The sequence below is a fragment of the Oncorhynchus nerka genome, linkage group LG24, assembly GCF_034236695.1.
Source record: "Oncorhynchus nerka isolate Pitt River linkage group LG24, Oner_Uvic_2.0, whole genome shotgun sequence".
NCBI lineage: Eukaryota > Metazoa > Chordata > Actinopteri > Salmoniformes > Salmonidae > Oncorhynchus > Oncorhynchus nerka.
Genome location: NC_088419.1, coordinates 79,205,441 through 79,228,014, shown reverse-complemented (window position 1 = coordinate 79,228,014; position 22,574 = coordinate 79,205,441). Strand labels below are relative to the sequence as shown.

Genomic DNA, 22,574 nt, shown 5'->3' with positions numbered 1-22,574 from the left:
TGACCGAGATAGGAAAAGAGAGAATGCAAGGAAATAAGAAGTACATAGAAGAAGCCAGTGCAGTCAGAAGAATTACAAAAAAAATAAGGAAAGTGTTTAATTTCTTTCATTTTGCACCATAATTACCTCACAGAGTAGAAAAGGGGGAAGTTAGAAAATTGGCAATTTCATATAAATTGGCTCTATAAATGTCAAAGAGATGTGATTTTCTGTACATCAATACCTGCCTTGTGTAAGCCCAGATGTATCCCAAATCACACCCCATTCCCTACAGTATGTAGTGCTCTGGTCAAAAGTAGTGCACTTTATACGAAACAGGGTGCCATTTGGGATGTAGCCCAGTCGTACGCCAGAGGCTCACCTCAGAATAACCTTTTGAGCACAGAGATATAACAAACATGTTTATTATTTCATATAGATTGAGGCTAAATAGTATGCTGCTCCTGTGTTAATGTTTATCAGATCAAATTATCTCCTTATTAACCCACTTCCTAAAGAAAAGTGTTCCAACATCCTTCCAAAAGCAATGCTCCAGCCTCTGTCCCTACCTCTAAGTGATTCTCTGTCTCTCTGACCCTCTCTCATCTCCCTCTGATCACATTAGGAATATGAAGTGGTGAGAAGATGTTATCACTGTTGATTTATTCAGCTTTGAGGCGCTCCCTTTTCTGCCCGATGCTAAGTGAAAGATGGAAAAGAGAAAAGGGATGACAGAGAATAATTCTGTGCCCATTCAGATAGTGAAAGGGACAGTGGCCTACAAACATACAAGTAAGGACATACTTGCACTAACACACATGCATATACTGTAGCATTTCATAGCGTACACATGCAAATATTCAAATTCATTCCTTTTAGACTTTTTTGTAAATATTACAATAATCAGAAAAACTCAGGGAAATAATTCTAAGACATGCATAGCTACCAATACGAAGGCATAGTTCTACAAATTATAGTAAAACAACAACAAATAAAGTCAATAAAGTGCAAATAATCACATTGTCAAGTTCTACAAAAGGATCTAACCTATCTTAAAGGCAGTCAGCGGTAAATATTAAGATAGCTTCCTATACATTCCAACTTCCAAGTATTACATTTACAATTATACAAATGATTGTATAAACAGCATAACCTCCCCTGGAATAGTAATGTCCAAAAAATAATCAAGTCTAACGTTCTACATCCAAAACAAGTCACCCAGTGCAAATAAAAACAAACACAAAGAGGTCAAAAGTCATCTAACTGGCCAGCTGCAACCCTCCTTTCCCTATCTGATCAGTAGTCCTATCCATTAACCCTGGATCCCCATGATATTGCACAGTATAATAAAAGTACAGAGGGGTGAGGTACACATTTATTTGAAAAACATTGGAATTCTTGACTTTGATAAGGCACTTTATCAGAAAGTACAAATCATTATATATTTTCTGATTATTTGGATGCATTTACAAGAGGAGAAAGGGCACTAATTCACCCAAAGACTTTTTACATAAAGTGAACATATCTTTGGCTTTTAGAAGGCCTATGGAAGTCATACGTTTCCATTTTTAATATATATATCACCAGTCAAAAGTTTGGACACACCTACTCATTCAAGGGTTTTTCTTTATTTTTTACAATGTTCTACATAGTAGAATAATAGTGAAGACATCAAAACAATGAAATAACACATATGGAATCATGTAGTAAGCAAAAAAGTGTTAACAAATCAAAATATATTTGATATTCTTCAAAGTAGCCACCCTTTGCCTTGATGACAGCTTTGCACACTCTTGGCATTCTCTCAACCAGCATTATGAGGTAGCCACCTGGAATGCATTTCAATTAAAAGCTGTTAAAAGTTCATTTGTGGAATTTCTTTCCCTCTTAATGCGTTTGAGCCAGTCAGTTGTGTTGTGACATGGTAGGGGTGGTATACAGAAGATAATACTATTTGGTAAAAGACCAAGTCCATATTATGGCAAGAACAGCTCAAATAAGCAAAGAGAAATGACAGTCCTTCATGACATGAAGGTCAGTCAATGTGGAAAATGTCAAGAACTTTGAAAGTTTCTTCAAGTGCAGTCGCAAAAAACATCAAGCGCTATGATGAAATTGGCTCTCATGAGGACCGCCACAGGGAGTTCATTAGAGTTAACAGTACCTCAGATTGCAGCCCAAATAAATGCTTCGCAGAGTTCAAGTAACAGACACATCTCAACATCAACTGTTCAGAGGAGACTACGTGACTCAGGCCTTCATGGTCGAATTACTGCAAAGAAATCACTACTAAAGGACACAAATAATAAGAAGAGACTTGCTCAGGCCAAGAAACATAAGCAATGAACATTAAACCAGTGGAAATCTGTCCTTTGGTTTGATGAGCCCAAATTTGAGATTTTTGGTTCCAACCACCGTGCCTTTGTGAGACGCAGAGTAGGTGAACAGATGATCTCCGCATGTGTGGTTCCCACCGTGGAGGTGTGATGGTGCTTTGCTGGTGATACTGTCTGTGATTTATTTAGAATTCAAGGCACACTTAACCAGCATGGCTACCACAGCATTCTGCAGCGATACGCCATCCCATCTGGTTTGCGCTTTGTGGGACTATCATTTGTTTTTCAACAGGACAATAACCCAACACACTTCCAGGCTGTGTAAGGGCTATTTGACCAAGAAGGAGAGTGATGAGTGCTGCATCAGATGACCTGGCCTCCGCAATCACCCGACCTCAAACCAATTGAGATGGTTCGGGATGAGTTGGACCGCAGAGTGAAGGAAAAGCAGGGAACTCCTTTAAGACGGTTGGAAAAGCATTCCAGGTGAATGCTTTCATCAAGGCAAAGGGTGGCTACTTTGAAGAATCTAAAATATATTTTGATTTGTTTTTTTTTGGTTACTACACTTTTTTGGTTACTACATGATTCCATGTGTTATTTTATTGTCTTCACTATTACTCTACAATGTAGAACATAAAAAATTAAAACCCTTGAATGAGTAGGTTTGTCCAAACACATATCACACACACACACACACACACACTATATCATAAGGCACTATAACATTTGGGCCATTTGGACAGTATAAGCAGTGAACAGAGGTACCATCCATTTTTACTTACAGACAAGTAGTACAATAGTTGTACAACGCTCAAATTTGAGGTGTGGAATTACCCATGTGGTCCCGCATTCTGTCAGCGGTAGAGGCTGATGCTGGTACTCTGGTACAGGTACATGTAGGCATCACAGAACAGACGCTTAGCCACGCCCTTCATGTCCCGAGGCACCTGGTTGGCCAGCTCGGCGGGTGACATGACCAGGTACATGCCAACCTCTGGACATGCCTCCACCTGGGGAATGTTGAAGCCATCCCTCTCTCCTGAAACACACACAGAAAGAGAGAAAGAGAGAGAAGAGAGAATGAGATCGAGAATGAGAGAGAGAGAGAATGAGTGAGAGAGAGAGAAAATGAGACAGAGAGAGAGAATGAGACACAGAGAGAGAATGAGAGACAGAGAATGAGAGACAGAGAATGAGAGAGAATGAGACAGAAAGAGAGAGAGAGAGAGAGAGAAAATGAGACAGAGACAGAGAAGAGAGAGAGAGAGAGACAGAGAGAATGAGACAGAGAATGAGAGAATGAGACAGAGAATGAGAGAATGAGAAAAGAGACAGAGAATGAGACAGAGAGAATGAGACAGAGAGAGAATGAGACAGAGAATGAGACAGAGAATGAGAGAGAGAATGAGAGAGAGAGAATGAGAGAGAGATGAGACAGAATGAGACAGAGAGAGAGAGAAAATGAGACAGAGAATGAGAGTAGAGAGAGAGAGAATGAGACAGAGAATGAGAGAGAGAGAGAGAGAAATGAGACAGAGAGAGAAGAGAGAGAGAGAGAGAGAGAGAGAGAGAGAGAGACAGAGAGAATGAGAGAATGAGACAGAGAGAGAATGAGAGAGAGAGAATGAGAGAGACAGAGAATGAGAGACAGAGAATGAGACAGAGAATGAGAGAGAATGAGAGAGAGAATGAGACAGAGAATGAGACAGAGAGAGATGAGAAACAGAGAAGAGAGAGAGAGAGATGAGAGAGAGAGAGATAGAGAAGAATGAGACAGAGAGAGACAGAGAATGAGAGAGAGAGAATGAGAGACAGAATGAGAGAGAGAATGAGACAGAGAAAGGAGAGAGAGAGAGAAGAAGACAGAGAATGAGACAGAGAAGAGAAAGAATGAGAGAGAGAATGAGAGAGAGAGAGAGACAGAGAATGAGAGAGAATGAGAGAGATGAGAGAGAGAGAATGAGAGAGAGAATGAGATGAGAGAATGAGATGAGAGACAGAGACAGAGAATGAGAGAATGAGAATGAGAGAGAGAGAATGAGACAGAGAATGAGAGAGAGAGAATGAGACAGAGAATGAGAGAGAGAGAGATGAGAGAGAATGAGAGAGAGAGAGAGAGAGAGAATGAGACAGAGACAGAGAGATGAGAGAGAGATAATGAGAGACAGAGAATGAGAGAGAGAGAATGAGACAGAGAATGAGAGAGAGAGAATGAGAGAGAGAGAGAGAGAATGAGAATGAGACAGATATGAGAGACAGAGAATGAGACAGAGAGAGAGAATTGAGAGACAGAGAATGAGACAGAGAATGAGACAGAGAGAAGACAGAGAATGAGAGAGAGAGAGAATGAGACAGAGAGAATGAGACAGAGAATGAGAGAGAGAATGAGACAGAGAGAGAGAGAGAATGAGAGAATGAGAGAGAGAAGAATGAGAGAGAGAGAATGAGAGAGAGAATGACAGAGAGAGAGAATGAGACAGAGAAATGAGAGAGAGAGAAGAGACAGAGAATGAGAGAGAATGAGAGAGAAGAAGAGACAGAGAATGAGAGAAGAGAGAGAGAGAATGAGACAGAGAGAGAATGAGAGAGAGAGAGAGACAGAGAGAGAGAATGAGAGAGAGAGAAATGAGACAGAGAAGAGAGAGAGAGAATGAGACAGAGAATGAGAGACAGAAATGAGAGAGAGAGAGAATGAGACAGAGAATGAGAGAGAGAGAGAATGAGACAGAGAGAGAGAGAATGAGACAGAGACAGAGAATGAGAGAGAGAGAATGAGACAGAGAATGAGAGAGAGAGAGATGAGACAGAGAGAGAGAGAGAGAGAGAGAGAGAGAGAGAGAGAGAATGAGACAGAGAGAGAATGAGACAGAGAGAGAATGAGAGAGAGAGAATGAGAGAGAGAGAGAATGAGAGAGAATGAGAGACAGAGAGAGAGAGAGAGACAGAGAATGAGACAGAGAGAGAGAGAATGAGACAGAGAATGAGAGAGAGAGAATGAGACAGAGAGAAATGAGACAGAGAGAAAATGAGACAGAGAGAGAGAATGAGAGAGAGAATGAGACAGAGAGAATGAGACAGAGAATGAGAGAGATGAGACAGAGAGATGAGAGAGAGAGAGACAGAGACAGAGAATGAGAGAGAGAGAAAATGAATGAGACAGAGAATGAGACAGAGAATGAGAGAGAGATGAGACAGAGAGAGAGAGAGAGAGAGAAAATGAGACAGAGACAGAGAGATGAGAGAGAGAGAATGAGAGAGAGAGAGAGAATGAGAGAGAGAGATGAGACAGAGAGAGAATGAGAGAGAGAGAATGAGACAGAGAGAGAGACAGAGAGACAGAGAATGAGACAGAGAGAATGAGAGAGAGAGAGAGAATGAGACAGAAAGAGAGAATGAGAGAGAGAGAATGAGACAGAGAAGAGTATGAGAGAGATAATGAGAGAGAGAGAGAGAATGAGAGACAGAGAATGAGAGAGAGAGAGATAATGAGAGAGAGAATGAGACAGAGAATGAGAATGAGAGAGAGAGAATGAGACAGAGAGAGAAAATGAGACAGAGACAGAGTATGAGAGAGAGAGAATGAGACAGAGAATGAGAGAGAGAGAATGAGACAGAAAGAGAGAATGAGAGAGAGAGAATGAGACAGAGAGAGAGAATGAGAGACAGAGAATGAGACAGAGAATGAGAGAGAGAGAATGAGACAGAGAGAGAGAATGAGAGACAGAGAATGAGACAGAGAGAGAATGAGAGAGAGAGAATGAGACAGAGAGAGAGAATGAGAGACAGAGAATGAGAGAGAGAGAATGAGACAGAGAGAGAGTATGAGAGAGAGAGAATGAGAAAGAGAGAGAGAATGAGAGACAGAGAATGAGACAGAGAGAGAATGAGAGACAGAGAATGAGAGAGAGAGAATGAGACAGAGAATGAGACAGAGAGAGAATGAGAGACAGAGAATGAGAGAGAGAGAATGAGACAGAGAATGAGACAGAGAGAATGAGACAGAAAGAGAGAGAGAGAGAATGAGAGAGAGAGAATGAGACAGAGAATGAGAGAGAGAGAATGAGACAGAGAGAGAGAATGAGAGAGAGAGAATGAGACAGAGAGAGAGAATGAGAGACAGAGAATGAGACAGAGAGAATGAGACAGAGAATGAGACAGAGAGAATGAGACAGAAAGAGAGAGAGAGAGAGAATGAGACAGAGACAGAGAGAGAGATAGAGAGAGAGAGATGAGACAGAGAGAGAGAATGAGAGAGAGAATGAGACAGAGAGAGAATGAGACAGAGAGAGAGAATGAGAGACAGAGAATGAGAGAGAGAGAGAGAATGAGAGAGAGTGAATGAGACAGAGAATGAGAGAGAGAGAATGAGACAGAGAATGAGAGAGAGAGAATGAGAGAGAAAGAGAGAATGAGAGAGAGAGAATGAGACAGAAAGAGAGAGAGAGAGAGAGAGAGAGAGAGAGAATGAGAGAGAATGAGACAGAGAATGAGAGAGAGAGAATGAGACAGAGAATGAGCGAGAGAATGAGACAGAGAATGAGACAGAGAGAATGAGACAGAAAGAGAGAGAGAGAGAGAGAGAGAGAGAAAATGAGACAGAGACAGAGTATGAGAGAGAGAGAGAGAATGAGAGACAGAGAATGAGACAGAGAGAGAGAATGAGACAGAGAGAGAGAATGAGACAGAGAATGAGAGAGAGAGAATGAGACAGAGAGAGAGAATGAGAGACAGAGAATGAGACAGAGAGAGAATGAGAGAGAGAGAATGAGACAGAGAGAGAGAATGAGAGAGAGAGAATGAGACAGAGAATGAGAGAGAGAGAATGAGACAGAGAATGAGAGAGAGAGAGAATGAGAGAGAGAGAATGAGACAGAGAATGAGAATGAGAGAGAGAGAATGAGACAGAGAGAGAAAATGAGACAGAGACAGAGTATGAGAGAGAGAGAATGAGACAGAGAGAGAGAATGAGAGACAGAGAATGAGACAGAGAGAGAATGAGACAGAGAAAGAGAATGAGAGAGAGAGAATGAGACAGAGAATGAGAGAGAGAGAATGAGACAGAGAGAGAGTATGAGAGAGAGAGAATGAGACAGAGAGAGAGAATGAGAGAGAGAGAGAATGAGACAGAGAGAGAGAATGAGAGACAGAGAATGAGACAGAGAGAGAATGAGAGACAGAGAATGAGAGAGAGAGAATGAGACAGAGAGAGAGTATGAGAGAGAGAGAATGAGACAGAGAGAGAGAATGAGAGACAGAGAATGAGACAGAGAGAATGAGACAGAAAGAGAGAGAGAGAGAGAAAATGAGACAGAGACAGAGTATGAGAGAGAGATAATGAGAGAGACAGAGAATGAGAGAGAGAGAGAGAATGAGAGACAGAGAATGAGACAGAGAATGAGAGAGAGAGAATGAGACAGAAAGAGAGAGAGAGAGAGAAAATGAGACAGAGACAGAGTATGAGAGAGAGAGAATGAGAGAGAGAGAGAATGAGAGAGAGAGAATGAGACAGAGAGAGAGAATGAGAGAGAGAGAATGAGACAGAGAATGAGACAGAGAGAATGAGACAGAGAGAATGAGAGAGAGAGAGAGAATGAGACAGAAAGAGAGAATGAGAGAGAGAGAATGAGACAGAGACAGAGTATGAGAGAGATAATGAGACAGAGAGAGAGAATGAGAGACAGAGAATGAGAGAGAGAGAGATAATGAGAGAGAGAATGAGACAGAGAGAGAGTATGAGAGAGAGAGAATGAGACAGAGAGAGAGAGAATGAGAGACAGAGAATGAGACAGAGAGAGAATGAGAGACAGAGAATGAGAGAGAGAGAATGAGACAGAGAGAGAGTATGAGAGAGAGAGAATGAGACAGAGAGAATGAGACAGAGAATGAGACAGAGAGAATGAGACAGAAAGAGAGAGAGAGAGAATGAGACAGAGACAGAGTATGAGAGAGAGAGAATGAGACAGAGAGAGAGAATGAGAGACAGAGAATGAGACAGAGAGAGAATGAGAGAGAGAATGAGAGAGAGAGAATGAGACAGAGAGAGAGAATGAGAGACAGAGAATGAGAGAGAGAGAATGAGACAGAGAATGAGAGAGAGAGAATGAGACAGAGAATGAGAGAGAGAGAATGAGACAGAGAATGAGAGAGAGAGAATGAGACAGAGAATGAGAGAGAGAGAATGAGACAGAAAGAGAGAGAGAGAAAATGAGACAGTGACAGAGTATGAGAGAGATAATGAGACAGAAAGAGAGAATGAGAGACAGAGAATGAGAGAGAGAATGAGAGACAGAGAATGAGAGAGAGAGAATGAGACAGAGAATGAGAGAGAGAGAATGAGACAGAAAGAGAGAATGAGAGAGAGAGAATGAGACAGAAAGAGAGAGAGAGAGAGAATGAGAGAGAGAGAGAGAGAATGAGAGAGAGAGAATGAGACAGAGAATGAGCGAGAGAATGAGACAGAGAATGAGTGAGAGAATGAGACAGAGAATGAGCGAGAGAATGAGACAGAAAGAGAGAGAGAGAGAGAAAATGAGACAGAGACAGAGTATGAGAGAGAGAGAGAGAATGAGAGACAGAGAATGAGACAGAGAGAGAGAATGAGACAGAGAATGAGACAGAGAGAGAGAATGAGAGACAGAGAATGAGACAGAGAGAGAGAATGAGACAGAGAGAGAGAATGAGAGACAGAGAGAGAATGAGAGAGAGAGAATGAGACAGAGAATGAGAGAGAGAGAATGAGACAGAGAGAGAGAATGAGAGACAGAGAATGAGACAGAGAGAGAATGAGAGAGAGAGAATGAGACAGAGAGATAGAATGAGAGAGAGAGAATGAGACAGAGAATGAGAGAGAGAGAATGAGACAGAAAGAGAGAGAGAGAGAGAGAGAGAGAGAGAATGAGACAAAGACAGAGTATGAGAGAGAGATAATGAGACAGAGAGAGAGTATGAGAGAGAGAGAATGAGACAGAGAGAGAGAATGAGAGACAGAGAATGAGACAGAGAGAGAATGAGAGACAGAGAATGAGAGAGAGAGAATGAGACAGAGAGAGAGTATGAGAGAGAGAGAATGAGACAGAGAGAGAGAATGAGAGACAGAGAATGAGACAGAGAGAATGAGACAGAAAGAGAGAGAGAGAGAGAAAATGAGACAAATACGTTTTTTCCTGCCATAGCCTGAGGGACAATGAATAATAACATCTGCATAGTAAACAGTAACTTACTTATTATTACTATTATTGTTATTACTATAATTATTCATGTTTATCATTCCAAATATGGTTGGTAATTGTAGTGATAACAGTTTAGTGATGGTAGTAGTAGTCGTAGTAATGATGATTGTAGTTGTAGTATTGATATAAAGAAGAAGATGACAGTTATTTAGTTATAAGTTAGTTATAGTTTCATTTTCCATAATTATATTTATTACATTTCTACTATTGACTGTTACCATTTTATTGTTATTATTTTTGTATTATTATTTACTACCATTTTATATTATTATTTGCTATCATTTATTATTTTGTTACAATGTATATTGTATACATTGTTGCTTTGGCAATATTGACACAATGTTTTTCATGCTAATAAAGCAGCTTGAATTTGAATTTGAATTTGAAAATGAGACAGAGACAGAGTATGAGAGAGAGAGAATGAGACAGAGAGAGAGAATGAGAGACAGAGAATGAGAGAGAGAGAATGAGACAGAGAGAGAGAATGAGAGACAGAGAATGAGAGAGAGAGAATGAGACAGAAAGAGAGAATGAGAGAGAGAGAATGAGAGACAGAGAATGAGAGAGAGAGAATGAGACAGAGACAGAGTATGAGAGAGAGAGAATGACAGACAGAGAATGAGACAGAGAGAGAGAATGAGAGACAGAGAATGAGACAGAGAGAGAATGAGAGAGAGAGAATGAGACAGAGAGAGAATGAGAGAGAGAGAATGAGACAGAGAGAGAATGAGACAGAGAGAGAGAATGAGAGACAGAGAATGAGACAGAGAGAGAATGAGACAGAGAGAGAGAATGAGAGACAGAGAATGAGACAGAGAGAGAGAATGAGAGAGAGAGAATGAGACAGAGAGAGAATGAGACAGAGAGAGAATGAGAGACAGAGAATGAGACAGAGAGAGAATGAGAGAGAGAGAATTTTATTGTTATTATTTTTGTATTTAATTTTGTATTATTATTTACTACCATTTTATATTATTATTTGCTATCATTTATATTTTGTTACAATGTATATTGTATACATTGTTGCTTTGGCAATATTGACACAATGTTTTTCATGCCAATAAAGCAGCTTGAATTTGAATTTGAATTTGAATGAGAGAGAGAGAATGAGACAGAAAGAGAGAATGAGAGAGAGAGAATGAGACAGAGAATGAGAGAGAGAGAATGAGACAGAGAGAGAGAATGAGAGACAGAGAATGAGACAGAGAGAGAACGAGACAGAGAGAGAGAGAGAATGAGACAGAAAGCGAGTATGAGAGAGAGAGAATGAGAGAGAGAGAGAGAATGAGAGAGAGAATGAGACAGAGAATGAGAGAGAGAGAGAGAGAATGAGACAGAAAGAGAGAATGAGAGAGAGAGAATGAGACAGAGAATGAGAGAGAGAGAATGAGACAGAAAGAGAGAGAGAAATGAGAGAAAATGAGACAGGGACAGAGAATGAGAGAGAGATAATGAGACAGAGAATGAGACAGAGAGAATGAGACAGAGAATGAGAGAGAGAGAATGAGACAGAAAGAGAGAATGAGAGAGAGAGAATGAGACAGAGAGAGAGAATGAGAGAGAGAGAATGAGACAGAGAATGAGAGAGAGAGAATGAGAGAGAGAGATAATGAGAGAGAGAGAATGAGACAGAAAGAGAGAATGAGAGACAGAGAATGAGACAGAGAGAATGAGACAGAGAGAGAGAATGAGAGACAGAGAATGAGAGAGAGAGAGAGAGAGATAATGAGACAGAGAATGAGAGAGAGAGAATGAGACAGAGAATGAGAGAGAGAGAATGAGACAGAAAGAGAGAATGAGAGAGAGAGAATGAGACAGAAAGAGAGAGAGAGAGAGAGAGAGAGAAAAAATGAGACAGAGACAGAGTATGAGAGAGAGATAATGAGACAGAGAGAGAGAATGAGAGACAGAGAATGAGAGAGAGAGAATGAGAGACAGAGAATGAGAGAGAGAGAGAGAGAGAAATGAGACAGAGAATGAGAGAGAGAGAATGAGACAGAGAATGAGAGAGAGAGAATGAGACAGAGAATGAGAGAGAGAGAATGAGACAGAGAATGAGAGAGAGAGAATGAGACAGAGAATGAGAGAGAGAGAATGAGACAGAGAATGAGAGAGAGAGAGAATGAGAGCGTGAGAATGAGACAGAGAATGAGACAGAGAGAATGAGACAGAGAATGAGAGAGAGAATGAGACAGAGAATGAGAGAGAGAGAGAATGAGACAGAAAGAGAGAGAGAGAGAGAGAGAGAGAGAAAATGAGACAGAGACAGAGTATGAGAGAGAGAGAATGAGACAGAGAGAGAGAATGAGAGACAGAGAATGAGACAGAGAGAGAATGAGAGAGAGAGAATGAGACAGAAAGAGAGAATGAGAGAGAGAGAATGAGACAGAGAATGAGAGAGAGAGAATGAGACAGAAAGAGAGAATGAGAGACAGAGAATGAGACAGAGAGAGAGAATGAGAGAGAGAGAATGAGACAGAGAGAGAATGAGAGAGAGAGAATGAGACAGAGAATGAGAGAGAGAGAATGAGACAGAGAATGAGAGAGAGAGAATGAGACAGAGAGAGAGAATGAGAGAGAGAGAATGAGACAGAGAATGAGAGAGAGAGAGAGAATGAGAGAGAGAATGAATGAGACAGAGAATGAGAGAGAGACAGAGAATGAGACAGAGAGAGACAGAGAGAGAGAGAATGAGACAGAGAATGAGAGAGAGAGAATGAGACAGAGAATGAGAGAGAGAATGAGACAGAAAGAGAGAATGAGAGAGAGAGAGAATGAGACAGAAAGAGAGAGAGAGAGAGAGAAAATGAGACAGAGACAGAGTATGAGAGAGAGATAATGAGACAGAGAGAGAGATAATGAGACAGAGAGAGAGAATGAGAGACAGAGAATGAGAGAGAGAATGAGAGAGAGAGAATGAGACAGAATGAGAGAGAGAGAATGAGACAGAGAATGAGAGAGAGAGAATGAGACAGAAAGAGAGAATGAGAGAGAATGAGACAGAAAGAGAGAGAGAGAGAGAGAGAGAAAATGAGACAGAGACAGAGTATGAGAGAGAGAGAATGAGAGACAGAGAATGAGAGAGAGAGAGAGAATGAGAGGGAGAGAATGAGACAGAGAATGAGAGAGAGAGAATGAGACAGAGAGAGAGAATGAGAGACAGAATGAGAGAGAGAGAATGAGACAGAGAGAGAATGAGAGAGAGAGAATGAGACAGAGAATGAGAGAGAGAATGAGACAGAGAATGAGAGAGAGAATGAGACAGAGAATGAGAGAGAGAGAATGAGACAGAAAGAGAGAGAGAGAGAGAGAGAGAGAAAATGAGACAGAGAGAGAGAATGAGAGACAGAATGAGACAGAGAGAGAATGAGACAGAGAGAGAGAATGAGAGACAGAATGAGACAGAGAGAGAATGAGACAGAGAGAGAGAATGAGAGACAGAGAATGAGACAGAGAGAGAAGAGAGAGAGAGAATGAGACAGAGAATGAGAGAGAGAATGAGAGAGAGAGAATGAGACAGAAAGAGAGTATGAGAGAGAGAGAATGAGACAGAGACAGAGAATGAGACAGAGAGAGAATGAGAGACAGAGAATGAGACAGAAAGAGAGAATGAGAGAGAGAGAATGAGACAGAGAATGAGAGAGAGAGAATGAGACAGAGAATGAGACAGAGAGAGAGAATGAGACAGAAAGAGAGAATGAGAGACAGAGAATGAGACAGAGAGAGAGAATGAGAGACAGAGAATGAGACAGAGAGAGAATGAGAGAGAGAGAATGAGACAGAGAATGAGAGAGAGAATGAGACAGAGAATGAGAGAGAGAGAATGAGACAGAGAGAGAGAATGAGAGAATGAGACAGAGAATGAGAGAGAGAGAGAGAGAATGAGACAGAGAGAATGAGACAGAGAATGAGAGAGAGAGAGAGAATGAGAGACAGAGAATGAGAGAGAGAGAGAATGAGACAGAGAATGAGAGAGAGAGAATGAGACAGAGAATGAGAGAGAGAATGAGACAGAAAGAGAGAATGAGAGAGAGAGAGAATGAGACAGAAAGAGAGAGAGAGAGAGAGAAAATGAGACAGAGACAGAGTATGAGAGAGAGATAATGAGACAGAGAGAGAGAATGAGAGACAGAGAATGAGAGAGAGAATGAGAGAGAGAGAATGAGACAGAATGAGAGAGAGAGAATGAGACAGAGAATGAGAGAGAGAGAATGAGACAGAAAGAGAGAATGAGAGAGAATGAGAGAGAATGAGACAGAAAGAGAGAGAGAGAGAGAGAGAGAAAATGAGACAGAGACAGAGTATGAGAGAGAGAGAATGAGAGACAGAGAATGAGAGAGAGAGAGAGAGAAGAGAGGGAGAGAATGAGACAGAGAATGAGAGAGAGAGAATGAGACAGAGAGAGAGAATGAGACAGAGAGAGAATGAGAGAGAGAGAATGAGACAGAGAATGAGAGAGAGAATGAGACAGAGAATGAGAGAGAGAGAATGAGACAGAGAATGAGAGAGAGAGAGACAGAATGAGAGAGAGAGAATGAGACAGAGAGAGAATGAGAGAGAGAGAATGAGACAGAGAATGAGAGAGAGAATGAGACAGAGAATGAGAGAGAGAGAATGAGACAGAAAGAGAGAGAGAGAGAATGAGACAGAGAATGAGAGAGAGAATGAGAGAGAGAGAATGAGACAGAAAGAGAGAGAGAGAGAGAGAGAGAGAGAGAGAATGAGACAGAGAGAGAGAATGAGAGAGAGAGAATGAGACAGAGAGAGAAGAGAGAGAGAGAATGAGACAGAGAATGAGAGAGAGAATGAGAGAGAGAGAATGAGACAGAAAGAGAGTATGAGAGAGAGAGAATGAGACAGAGACAGAGAATGAGACAGAGAGAGAATGAGAGACAGAGAATGAGACAGAAAGAGAGAATGAGAGAGAGAGAATGAGACAGAGAATGAGAGAGAGAGAGAGAATGAGACAGAAAGAGAGAATGAGAGACAGAGAATGAGACAGAGAGAATGAGAGACAGAGAATGAGACAGAGAGAGAATGAGAGAGAGAGAGAATGAGACAGAGAATGAGAGAGAGAGAATGAGACAGAGAATGAGAGAGAGAGAATGAGACAGAGAGAGAGAATGAGAGAGAGAGAATGAGACAGAGAATGAGAGAGAGAGAGAGAATGAGAGAGAGAGAATGAGACAGAGAATGAGAGAGAGAGAGAGAATGAGAGAGAGAGAATGAGACAGAGAATGAGACAGAGAGAGACAGAGAGAGAGAATGAGAGACAGAGAGAATGAGACAGAGAGAGAGAATGAGAGACAGAGAATGAGAGAGAGAGAGAATGAGACAGAGAGAATGAGACAGAGAATGAGAGAGAGAATGAGACAGAAAGAGAGAATGAGAGAGAGAGAGAATGAGACAGAAAGAGAGAGAGAGAGAGAGAAAATGAGACAGAGACAGAGTATGAGAGAGAGATAATGAGACAGAGAGAGAGAATGAGAGACAGAGAATGAGAGAGAGAATGAGAGAGAGAGAATGAGACAGAATGAGAGAGAGAGAATGAGACAGAATGAGAGAGAGAGAATGAGACAGAGAATGAGAGAGAGAGAATGAGACAGAAAGAGAGAATGAGAGAGAATGAGAGAATGAGACAGAAAGAGAGAGAGAGAGAGAGAGAGAAAATGAGACAGAGACAGAGTATGAGAGAGAGAATGAGAGACAGAGAATGAGAGAGAGAGAGAGAATGAGAGGGAGAGAATGAGACAGAATGAGAGAGAGAGAATGAGACAGAGAGAGAGAGAGAATGAGACAGAGAGAGAATGAGAGAGAGAGAATGAGACAGAGAATGAGAGAGAGAATGAGACAGAGAATGAGAGAGAGAGAATGAGACAGAGAGAGAGAATGAGAGACAGAATGAGAGAGAGAGAATGAGACAGAGAGAGAATGAGAGAGAGAGAATGAGACAGAGAATGAGAGAGAGAATGAGACAGAGAATGAGAGAGAGAGAATGAGACAGAAAGAGAGAGAGAGAGAGAATGAGAGAGAGAGAATGAGACAGAGAATGAGAGAGAGAATGAGAGAGAGAGAATGAGACAGAAAGAGAGAGAGAGAGAGAGAGAGAGAAAATGAGACAGAGACAGAGTATGAGAGAGAGAGAATGAGACAGAGAGAGAGAATGAGAGACAGAGAATGAGACAGAGAGAGAATGAGACAGAGAGAGAGAATGAGAGACAGAGAATGAGACAGAGAGAGAATGAGAGAGAGAGAATGAGACAGAGAATGAGAGAGAGAATGAGAGAGAGAGAATGAGACAGAAAGAGAGTATGAGAGAGAGAGAATGAGACAGAGACAGAGAATGAGACAGAGAGAGAATGAGAGACAGAGAATGAGACAGAGAGAAATGTTAATTTTTATTGTTTATTTCACTTTTGTATATTATCTACCTCACTTGCTTTGGCAATGTTAACACGTTTCCCATGTCAATAAAGCCCTTTGAATTGAATTGAGAATGAGACAGAGAGATAGAATGAGACAGAGAGAGAATGAGACAGAGAATGAGACAAAGACAGAATGAGACAGAAAATGAGACAGAGAATGAAAGAGAATGAGAGAGAATAAGACAAAGACAGAATGAGACAAAGACAGAGAATGAGACAGAGAATGAGACAAAGACAGAATGAGACAGAAAATGAGACAGAGAATGAAAGAGAATGAGAGAGAATAAGACAAAGACAGAATGAGACAAAGACAGAGAATGAGACAGAGAGAGAGAGAGAGACAGAGAATGAAAGAGAATGAGAGAGAATAAGACAAAGACAGAATGAGACAAAGACAGAGAATGAGACCAAGACAGAGAAAATTCAAACCCACTGTTGGTGTCTGAAAACATTACTAGCCGTCAAATCCTTGCTTCCGCCATCCTTGTTTCCTCTATTCCTCTCAATGCGTATTGGAGGAAAGGACCCAAGGTGCTTCCTTCTGACCTCCAATGAGGTTTGAAAGGAATGGAGGAAACAAGCCACAGCATATTCCACACAACCTCACCATGTCTGTCAGCCATGCTGTCAAAGAAGATCCAGTCTGTGCTGTTTGGTCCATGTTTGATGAAGGAGACATAGTGACTGGTCTCTATGCACAGCACTGCAAACAGCTCCAGTCTCTCTCTGGGTGGGGCAGGGGGCGGGGGTCGGAGGGTAGTGGGGGCGGGGTAACCCTCAGGGAGCTGCAGGGGGGAGGGGCTGTGGGACAGCCGCTCGGGGTGAGAGTGCACCTGGAGAAGGAGACAGAGGTGCAGAATCACTACTCCTAATCAAATAGAGTAATTATTTGGGATGCAAAGTTTGTTTGTAGATCACTGATTCTGTGTACTCTGACTGCAATGTAGTATGATCTCATACACGTATAATGACACACAAAACTATGACAGGTACACACACAGAGTGGAGTGTGTCAGTCTGTCCTTACGCCCTACCTGAGAGGAGCAGGTCCTGCAGAACACTTTAAATCCTGTCCTGCTGAAGACTGGGTCTCTGAAGCAGTCCACACACTCCTCATATGCCAGCTGACCACACAACACACACTGCTGGGGACCTGAACACACACCACGTCACATCTCTGCACGTATCCTTGAGTGGCAATGTGTGTGTGTGGTGTGTGTGTGTGTGTGTGTGTGTGTGTGTGTGTGTGTCTGTGAACTACCTTCAGAGAGGAGGTCAGTAATGTCCAGCTCCAGTGTAGGGATAATCTTCTGAAACATCTTGAACTTCTTCCCAAAGCGAGGCATCTGGAGGATCAGACAAGACGGCACCTAGAAGGAGAGGAAGAGACATGCAGTCACTACACAACCACTGACTACAGTAGACTACCAATCTAGAGACCGTTGTATAGTCTAGTAGTCATAAACACACATTAGTTCAGTTGTAGCAGAAGACTTATCAAACAGCGCCATCTACAGGAATTTCAGATAAATGAGAATGAGCATAGTGAGCGAGTACTGTGCACCCACACACACAAACCCACCCACACACACCCATACCCACACACACACCCCTACCTCTGCCAGTTTGAGTCCTGCGCTGTGGAAGGAGTGTTCCAGCAGGTGTTGGACAGTAGGCAGAACCAGGCTGTGGTTGTTATCCAGGAAGATTTGATAACAGTAACTGTCCTGGACCTTTCCCCCTGCTGACCTGGAGACAACAGGTCTAGTCTTTAGATGTCTTTATATCCAGGTCTAGTCTTTTAGATGTCTTTATAAACAGGTCTAGTCTTTAGATGTCTTTATAACCAGGTCTAGTCTTTAGATGTATTTATAACCAGGGCTAGTCTTTAGATGTCTTTATAACCAGGTCTAGTCTTTAGATGTCTTTATAAACAGGTCTAGTCTTTAGATGTCTTTATAACCAGGTCTAGTCTTTAGATGTCTTTATAACCAGGTCTAGTCTTTAGATGTCTTTATAACCAGGTCTAGTCTTTAGATGTCTTTATAACCAGGTCTAGTCTTTAGATGTCTTTATAACCAGGTCTAGTCTTTAGATGTCTTTATAACCAGGTCTAGTCTTTAGATGTCTTTATAACCAGGTCTAGTCTTTAGATGTCTTTATAAACAGGTCTAGTCTTTAGATGTCTTTATAACCAGGTCTAGTCTTTAGATGTCTTTATAAACAGGTCTAGTCTTTAGATGTCTTTATAACCAGGTCTAGTCTTTAGATGTCTTTATAACCAGGTCTAGTCTTTAGATTTCTTTATAACCAGGTCTAGTCTTTAGATTTCTTTATAAAAATGTCTAGTCTTTTAGATTTCTTTATAACCAGGTCTAGTATTTTGATTTCTTTATAACCAGGTCTAGTCTTTAGATGTCTTTATAACCAGGTCTAGTATTTAGATGTCTTTATAACCAGGTCTTTACATTTCTTTATAACCAGGTCAAGTCTGGTAATCAAGTATGTATAACATTGGTGTAGTGCAAAGCTACATTACAATTCAAATAGAACATAGATTAGAGTAAGGTATTCTTACAGTTTGAGGAGAGGATCCAGACAGAAAATATGGTGCATAATGAGGGTAAGAAACTCTTCTGGATCTGAACAAGAACACAACCACACACAGACACACTCAGTCCTTTCAGAATTCACCCTATTAAGTCTAGTTCATTTACAGTTGCGACTGTCCTGTTAGAAAGCCTATAGCAGTAAGGCAGATGTTTGTTCACCTTTCTCCTCTGTGGTGAATGTGTGGCAGTATCCAAGCTCCTGCAGCTGCTGACGAAGCTTCATAATGTGTCTCCCTTCCACAAAACCTTCACTGCACGTAGACATCAATACACACATGCAACACATGTATTAGCACCCCCAAGCCTACAATTACTACACCTCCTAAGCACACACACACACACACTGGCTGACCTGCGGAGCGGGTTGACGATGTCATGTAGCAGGGTACTCTGGATGGGGGCATCCCTAGGCTCTGTTGACTTAAACAGCAGGGAGTCCAACACTGAGGAACAGGAGAACAGACTGGAGAGAGAGAGAGAGAGAGAGTGAGAGAGACAGAGCGAGACAGAGAGAGTGAACGAGACAGAGCGAGTGAGACAGAGAGCGAGAGATCAAGACAAAGCGAGTGAGGGAGACGGAGACGAAGAAAGAGAGACCGAGCGAATGAGAGATACAGAGAGACAGAGACAAAGAGAGAGAGAGACAGAGTGAGTGAGAGAGAGAGCGAGTGAGACAGAGCGAGTGAGACAGAGCGAGTGAGACAGAGCGAGAGAGAGAGCGAGTGAGAGAGCGAGTGAGACAGAGCGAGTGAGACAGAGCGAGAGAGAGAGAGAGAGCGAGTGAGACAGAGCGAGTGAGACAGAGCGAGTGAGACAGAGCGAATGAGAGAGAGCGAGAGAGAGACAGAGCGAGAGTGAGACAAAGCGAGAGTGAGACAGAGCGAGAAAGAGAGCGAGTGAGACAGAGCGAGTGAGACAGAGCGAGTGAGACAGAGCGAGTGAGACAGAGCGAGAGAGACAGAGCGAGAGTGAGACAGAGCGAGAGTGAGACAGAGCGAGAGTGAGACAGAGCGAATGAGAGACAGAGAGAGTGAGACAGAGCGAGAGTGAGACAGAGCAAGAGTGAGACAGAGCGAGAGTGAGACAGAGCGAGAGTGAGACAGAGTGAGTGAGACAGAGAGAGCGAGAGAGAGCGAGTGAGACAGAGCGAGAGAGAGTCGAGAGAGCGAGTGAGACAGAGCGAGTGAGACAGAGCGAGAGTGAGACAGAGCGAGTCAGACAGAGAGAGCGAGCGAGAGGGAGCAAGAGTGAGACAGAGCGAGAGTGAGACAGAGCGAGTGAGAGCGAGAGGGAGACAGAGCGAGTGAGAGCGAGTGAGACAGAGCGAGAGTGAGACAGAGCGAGTGACACAGAGCGAGTGTGAGACAGAGCGAGAGTGAGACAGAGCGAGAGTGAGACAGAGCGAGAGTGAGACAGAGCGAGAGTGAGACAGACAGAGCGAGTGAGAGAGACAGAGTGAGAGAGACAGAGTGAGTGAGAGACAGCGAGAAAGACAGAGCAAGTGAGCGAGACAGAGATCGAAATTGAGACAGAGCGAATGAGACACAGAGAGTGAGACAGAGCGAGTGAGACAGAGCGAGAGTGAGGCAGAGCGAGAGTGAGGCAGAGCGAGTGAAAGAGAGAGTGAGACAGAGTCGAGAGAGCGAGACAGAGCGAGTGAGAGAGAGAGAGTGAGAGAGAGCGAGTGAGTGAGAGAGAGTGAGACAGAGCGAGTGAGTGAGAGAGAGTGAGACAGAGCGAGTGAGACAGAGCGAGTGAGACAGAGCGAGAGCGAGAGTGAGACAGAGCGAGAGTGAGACAGAGCGAGAGTAAGTCAGAGCGAGTGAGACAGAGAGAGCGAGCGAGAGCGAGACAGAGAGCGAGCGAGACAGAGCGAGCGAGACAGAGCGAGTGAGACAGAGCGAGTGAGAGATACAGAGAGAGAGAGACAGAGACAAGAGATACAGAGAGAGAGAGAGACAGAGACAAAGAGAGAGAGAGAGAGCGAGTGAGAGAGTGAGTGAGACAGAGCGAGTGAGACAGAGCGAGTGAGAGACAGAGCGAGAGAGAGCGAGTGAGACAGAGCGAATGAGACACAGAGTGAGTGAGACAGAGCGAGTGAGACAGAGCGAGAGTGAGACAGAGATAGCGAGCGAGAGAGAGAGAGAGAGCGAGCGAGAGAGCGAGACAGAGCGAGTGAGACAGAGAGCGAGTGAGACAGAGCAAGAGAGATAGAGACAAGAGATACAGAGAGAGAGAGAGACAGAGACAAAGAGAGAGAGAGAGCGAGTGAGACAGAGCAAGTGAGAGACAGAGAGAGTGAGACAGAGAGAGCGAGAGAGAGCAAGTGAGACAGAGTGAGTGAGACAGAGAGAGCGAGACAGAGAGAGCGAGAGAGAGCAAGTGAGACAGAGTCGAGAGAGAGCGAGACAGAGCGAATGAGACACAGAGAGTGAGACAGAGCGAGGGAGACAGAGCGAGTGTGAGACAGAGCGAGAGTGAGACAGAGCGAGAGTGAGACAGAGCGAGTGAGAGAGACAGAGCGAGTCAGACAGAGAGAGCGAGCGAGAGGGAGCAAGAGTGAGACAGAGCGAGAGTGAGACAGAGCGAGTGAGAGCGAGAGGGAGACAGAGCGAGTGAGAGCGAGAGGGAGACAGAGCGAGTGAGACAGAGCGAGAGTGAGACAGAGCGAGTGACACAGAGCGAGTGTGAGACAGAGCGAGAGTGAGACAGAGCGAGAGTGAGACAGAGATCGAAATTGAGACAGAGCGAGTGGGACAGAGCGAGAGAGACAGAGCGAGTGAGACAGAGCGAGAGAGACAGAGCGAGAGTGAGACAGAGATAGCGAGCGAGAGAGAGAGAGAGAGCGAGCGAGAGAGCGAGACAGAGCGAGTGAGACAGAGACAAGAGATACAGAGAGAGAGAGAGACAGAGACAAAGAGAGAGAGAGAGCGAGTGAGACAGATCGAGTGAGAGACAGAGAGAGTGAGAGACAGAGAGCGTGAGACAGAGAGAGCGAGAGAGAGCAAGTGAGACAGAGTCGAGAGAGAGCGAGACAGAGCGAATGAGACACAGAGAGTGAGACAGAGCGAGTGAGACAGAGCGAGTGAGAGCGAGAGGGAGACAGAGCGAGTGAGAGCGAGAGGGAGACAGAGCGAGTGTGAGACAGAGCGAGAGTGAGACAGAGCGAGAGTGAGACAGAGCGAGTGAGAGAGACAGAGCGAGAGAGAGCGAGTGAGACAGAGCGAGAGAGAGCGAGTGAGACAGAGTCGAGAGAGCGAGACAGAGCGAATGAGACACAGAGAGTGAGACAGAGCGAGTGAGACAGAGCGAGAGTGAGGCAGAGCGAGTGAAAGAGAGAGTGAGACAGAGTCGAGAGAGCGAGACAGAGCGAGTGAGAGAGAGAGAGTGAGAGAGAGCGAGTGAGTGAGAGAGAGTGAGACAGAGCGAGTGAGTGAGAGAGAGTGAGACAGAGCGAGTGAGACAGAGCGAGTGAGACAGAGCGAGAGCGAGAGTGAGACAGAGCGAGAGTGAGACAGAGCGAGAGTAAGTCAGAGCGAGAGTAAGTCAGAGCGAGTGAGACAGAGAGAGCGAGCGAGAGCGAGACAGAGAGCGAGCGAGACAGAGCGAGCGAGACAGAGCGAGAGTGAGACAGAGCGAGAGTGAGACAGAGCGAGTGAGAGAGACAGAGCGAGTCAGACAGAGAGAGCGAGCGAGAGGGAGCAAGAGTGAGACAGAGCGAGAGTGAGACAGAGCGAGTGAGAGCGAGAGGGAGACAGAGCGAGTGAGAGCGAGAGTGAGACAGAGCGAGAGTGAGACAGAGCGAGAGTAAGTCAGAGCGAGAGTAAGTCAGAGCGAGTGAGACAGAGAGAGCGAGCGAGAGCGAGACAGAGAGCGAGCGAGACAGAGCGAGCGAGACAGAGCGAGAGTGAGACAGAGCGAGAGTGAGACAGAGCGAGTGAGAGAGACAGAGCGAGTCAGACAGAGAGAGCGAGCGAGAGGGAGCAAGAG

At 43.6% G+C, this 22,574-nt stretch overlaps 1 protein-coding gene across 4 annotated transcripts in view; it reads right to left on the bottom strand.

The window, feature by feature from the left end:
* Positions 1 to 388: 388 nt before the first annotated feature.
* cyldl (cylindromatosis (turban tumor syndrome), like) overlaps positions 389 to 22,574 on the bottom strand; it is a 32,323-nt gene continuing 10,137 nt past the window's right edge. For 3 of the 4 annotated variants that reach the window (XM_065009180.1, XM_065009179.1, XM_065009182.1), the window contains exons 8-15: positions 18,937 to 19,047; positions 18,744 to 18,835; positions 18,551 to 18,614; positions 17,589 to 17,721; positions 17,234 to 17,342; positions 17,007 to 17,125; positions 16,580 to 16,805; positions 389 to 3,357 (exon numbers count right to left, since the gene is read on the bottom strand). In XM_065009180.1, the coding sequence (XP_064865252.1) occupies positions 3,173 to 3,357; positions 16,580 to 16,805; positions 17,007 to 17,125; positions 17,234 to 17,342; positions 17,589 to 17,721; positions 18,551 to 18,614; positions 18,744 to 18,835; positions 18,937 to 19,047 (1,039 nt within the window). In that variant the 3' untranslated portion in view covers positions 389 to 3,172. Of the gene's footprint in view, positions 3,358 to 15,978; positions 16,026 to 16,579; positions 16,806 to 17,006; positions 17,126 to 17,233; positions 17,343 to 17,588; positions 17,722 to 18,550; positions 18,615 to 18,743; positions 18,836 to 18,936; positions 19,048 to 22,574 lie in introns of all 4 variants that reach the window. The other variant, XM_065009183.1, reaches the window with a different exon arrangement.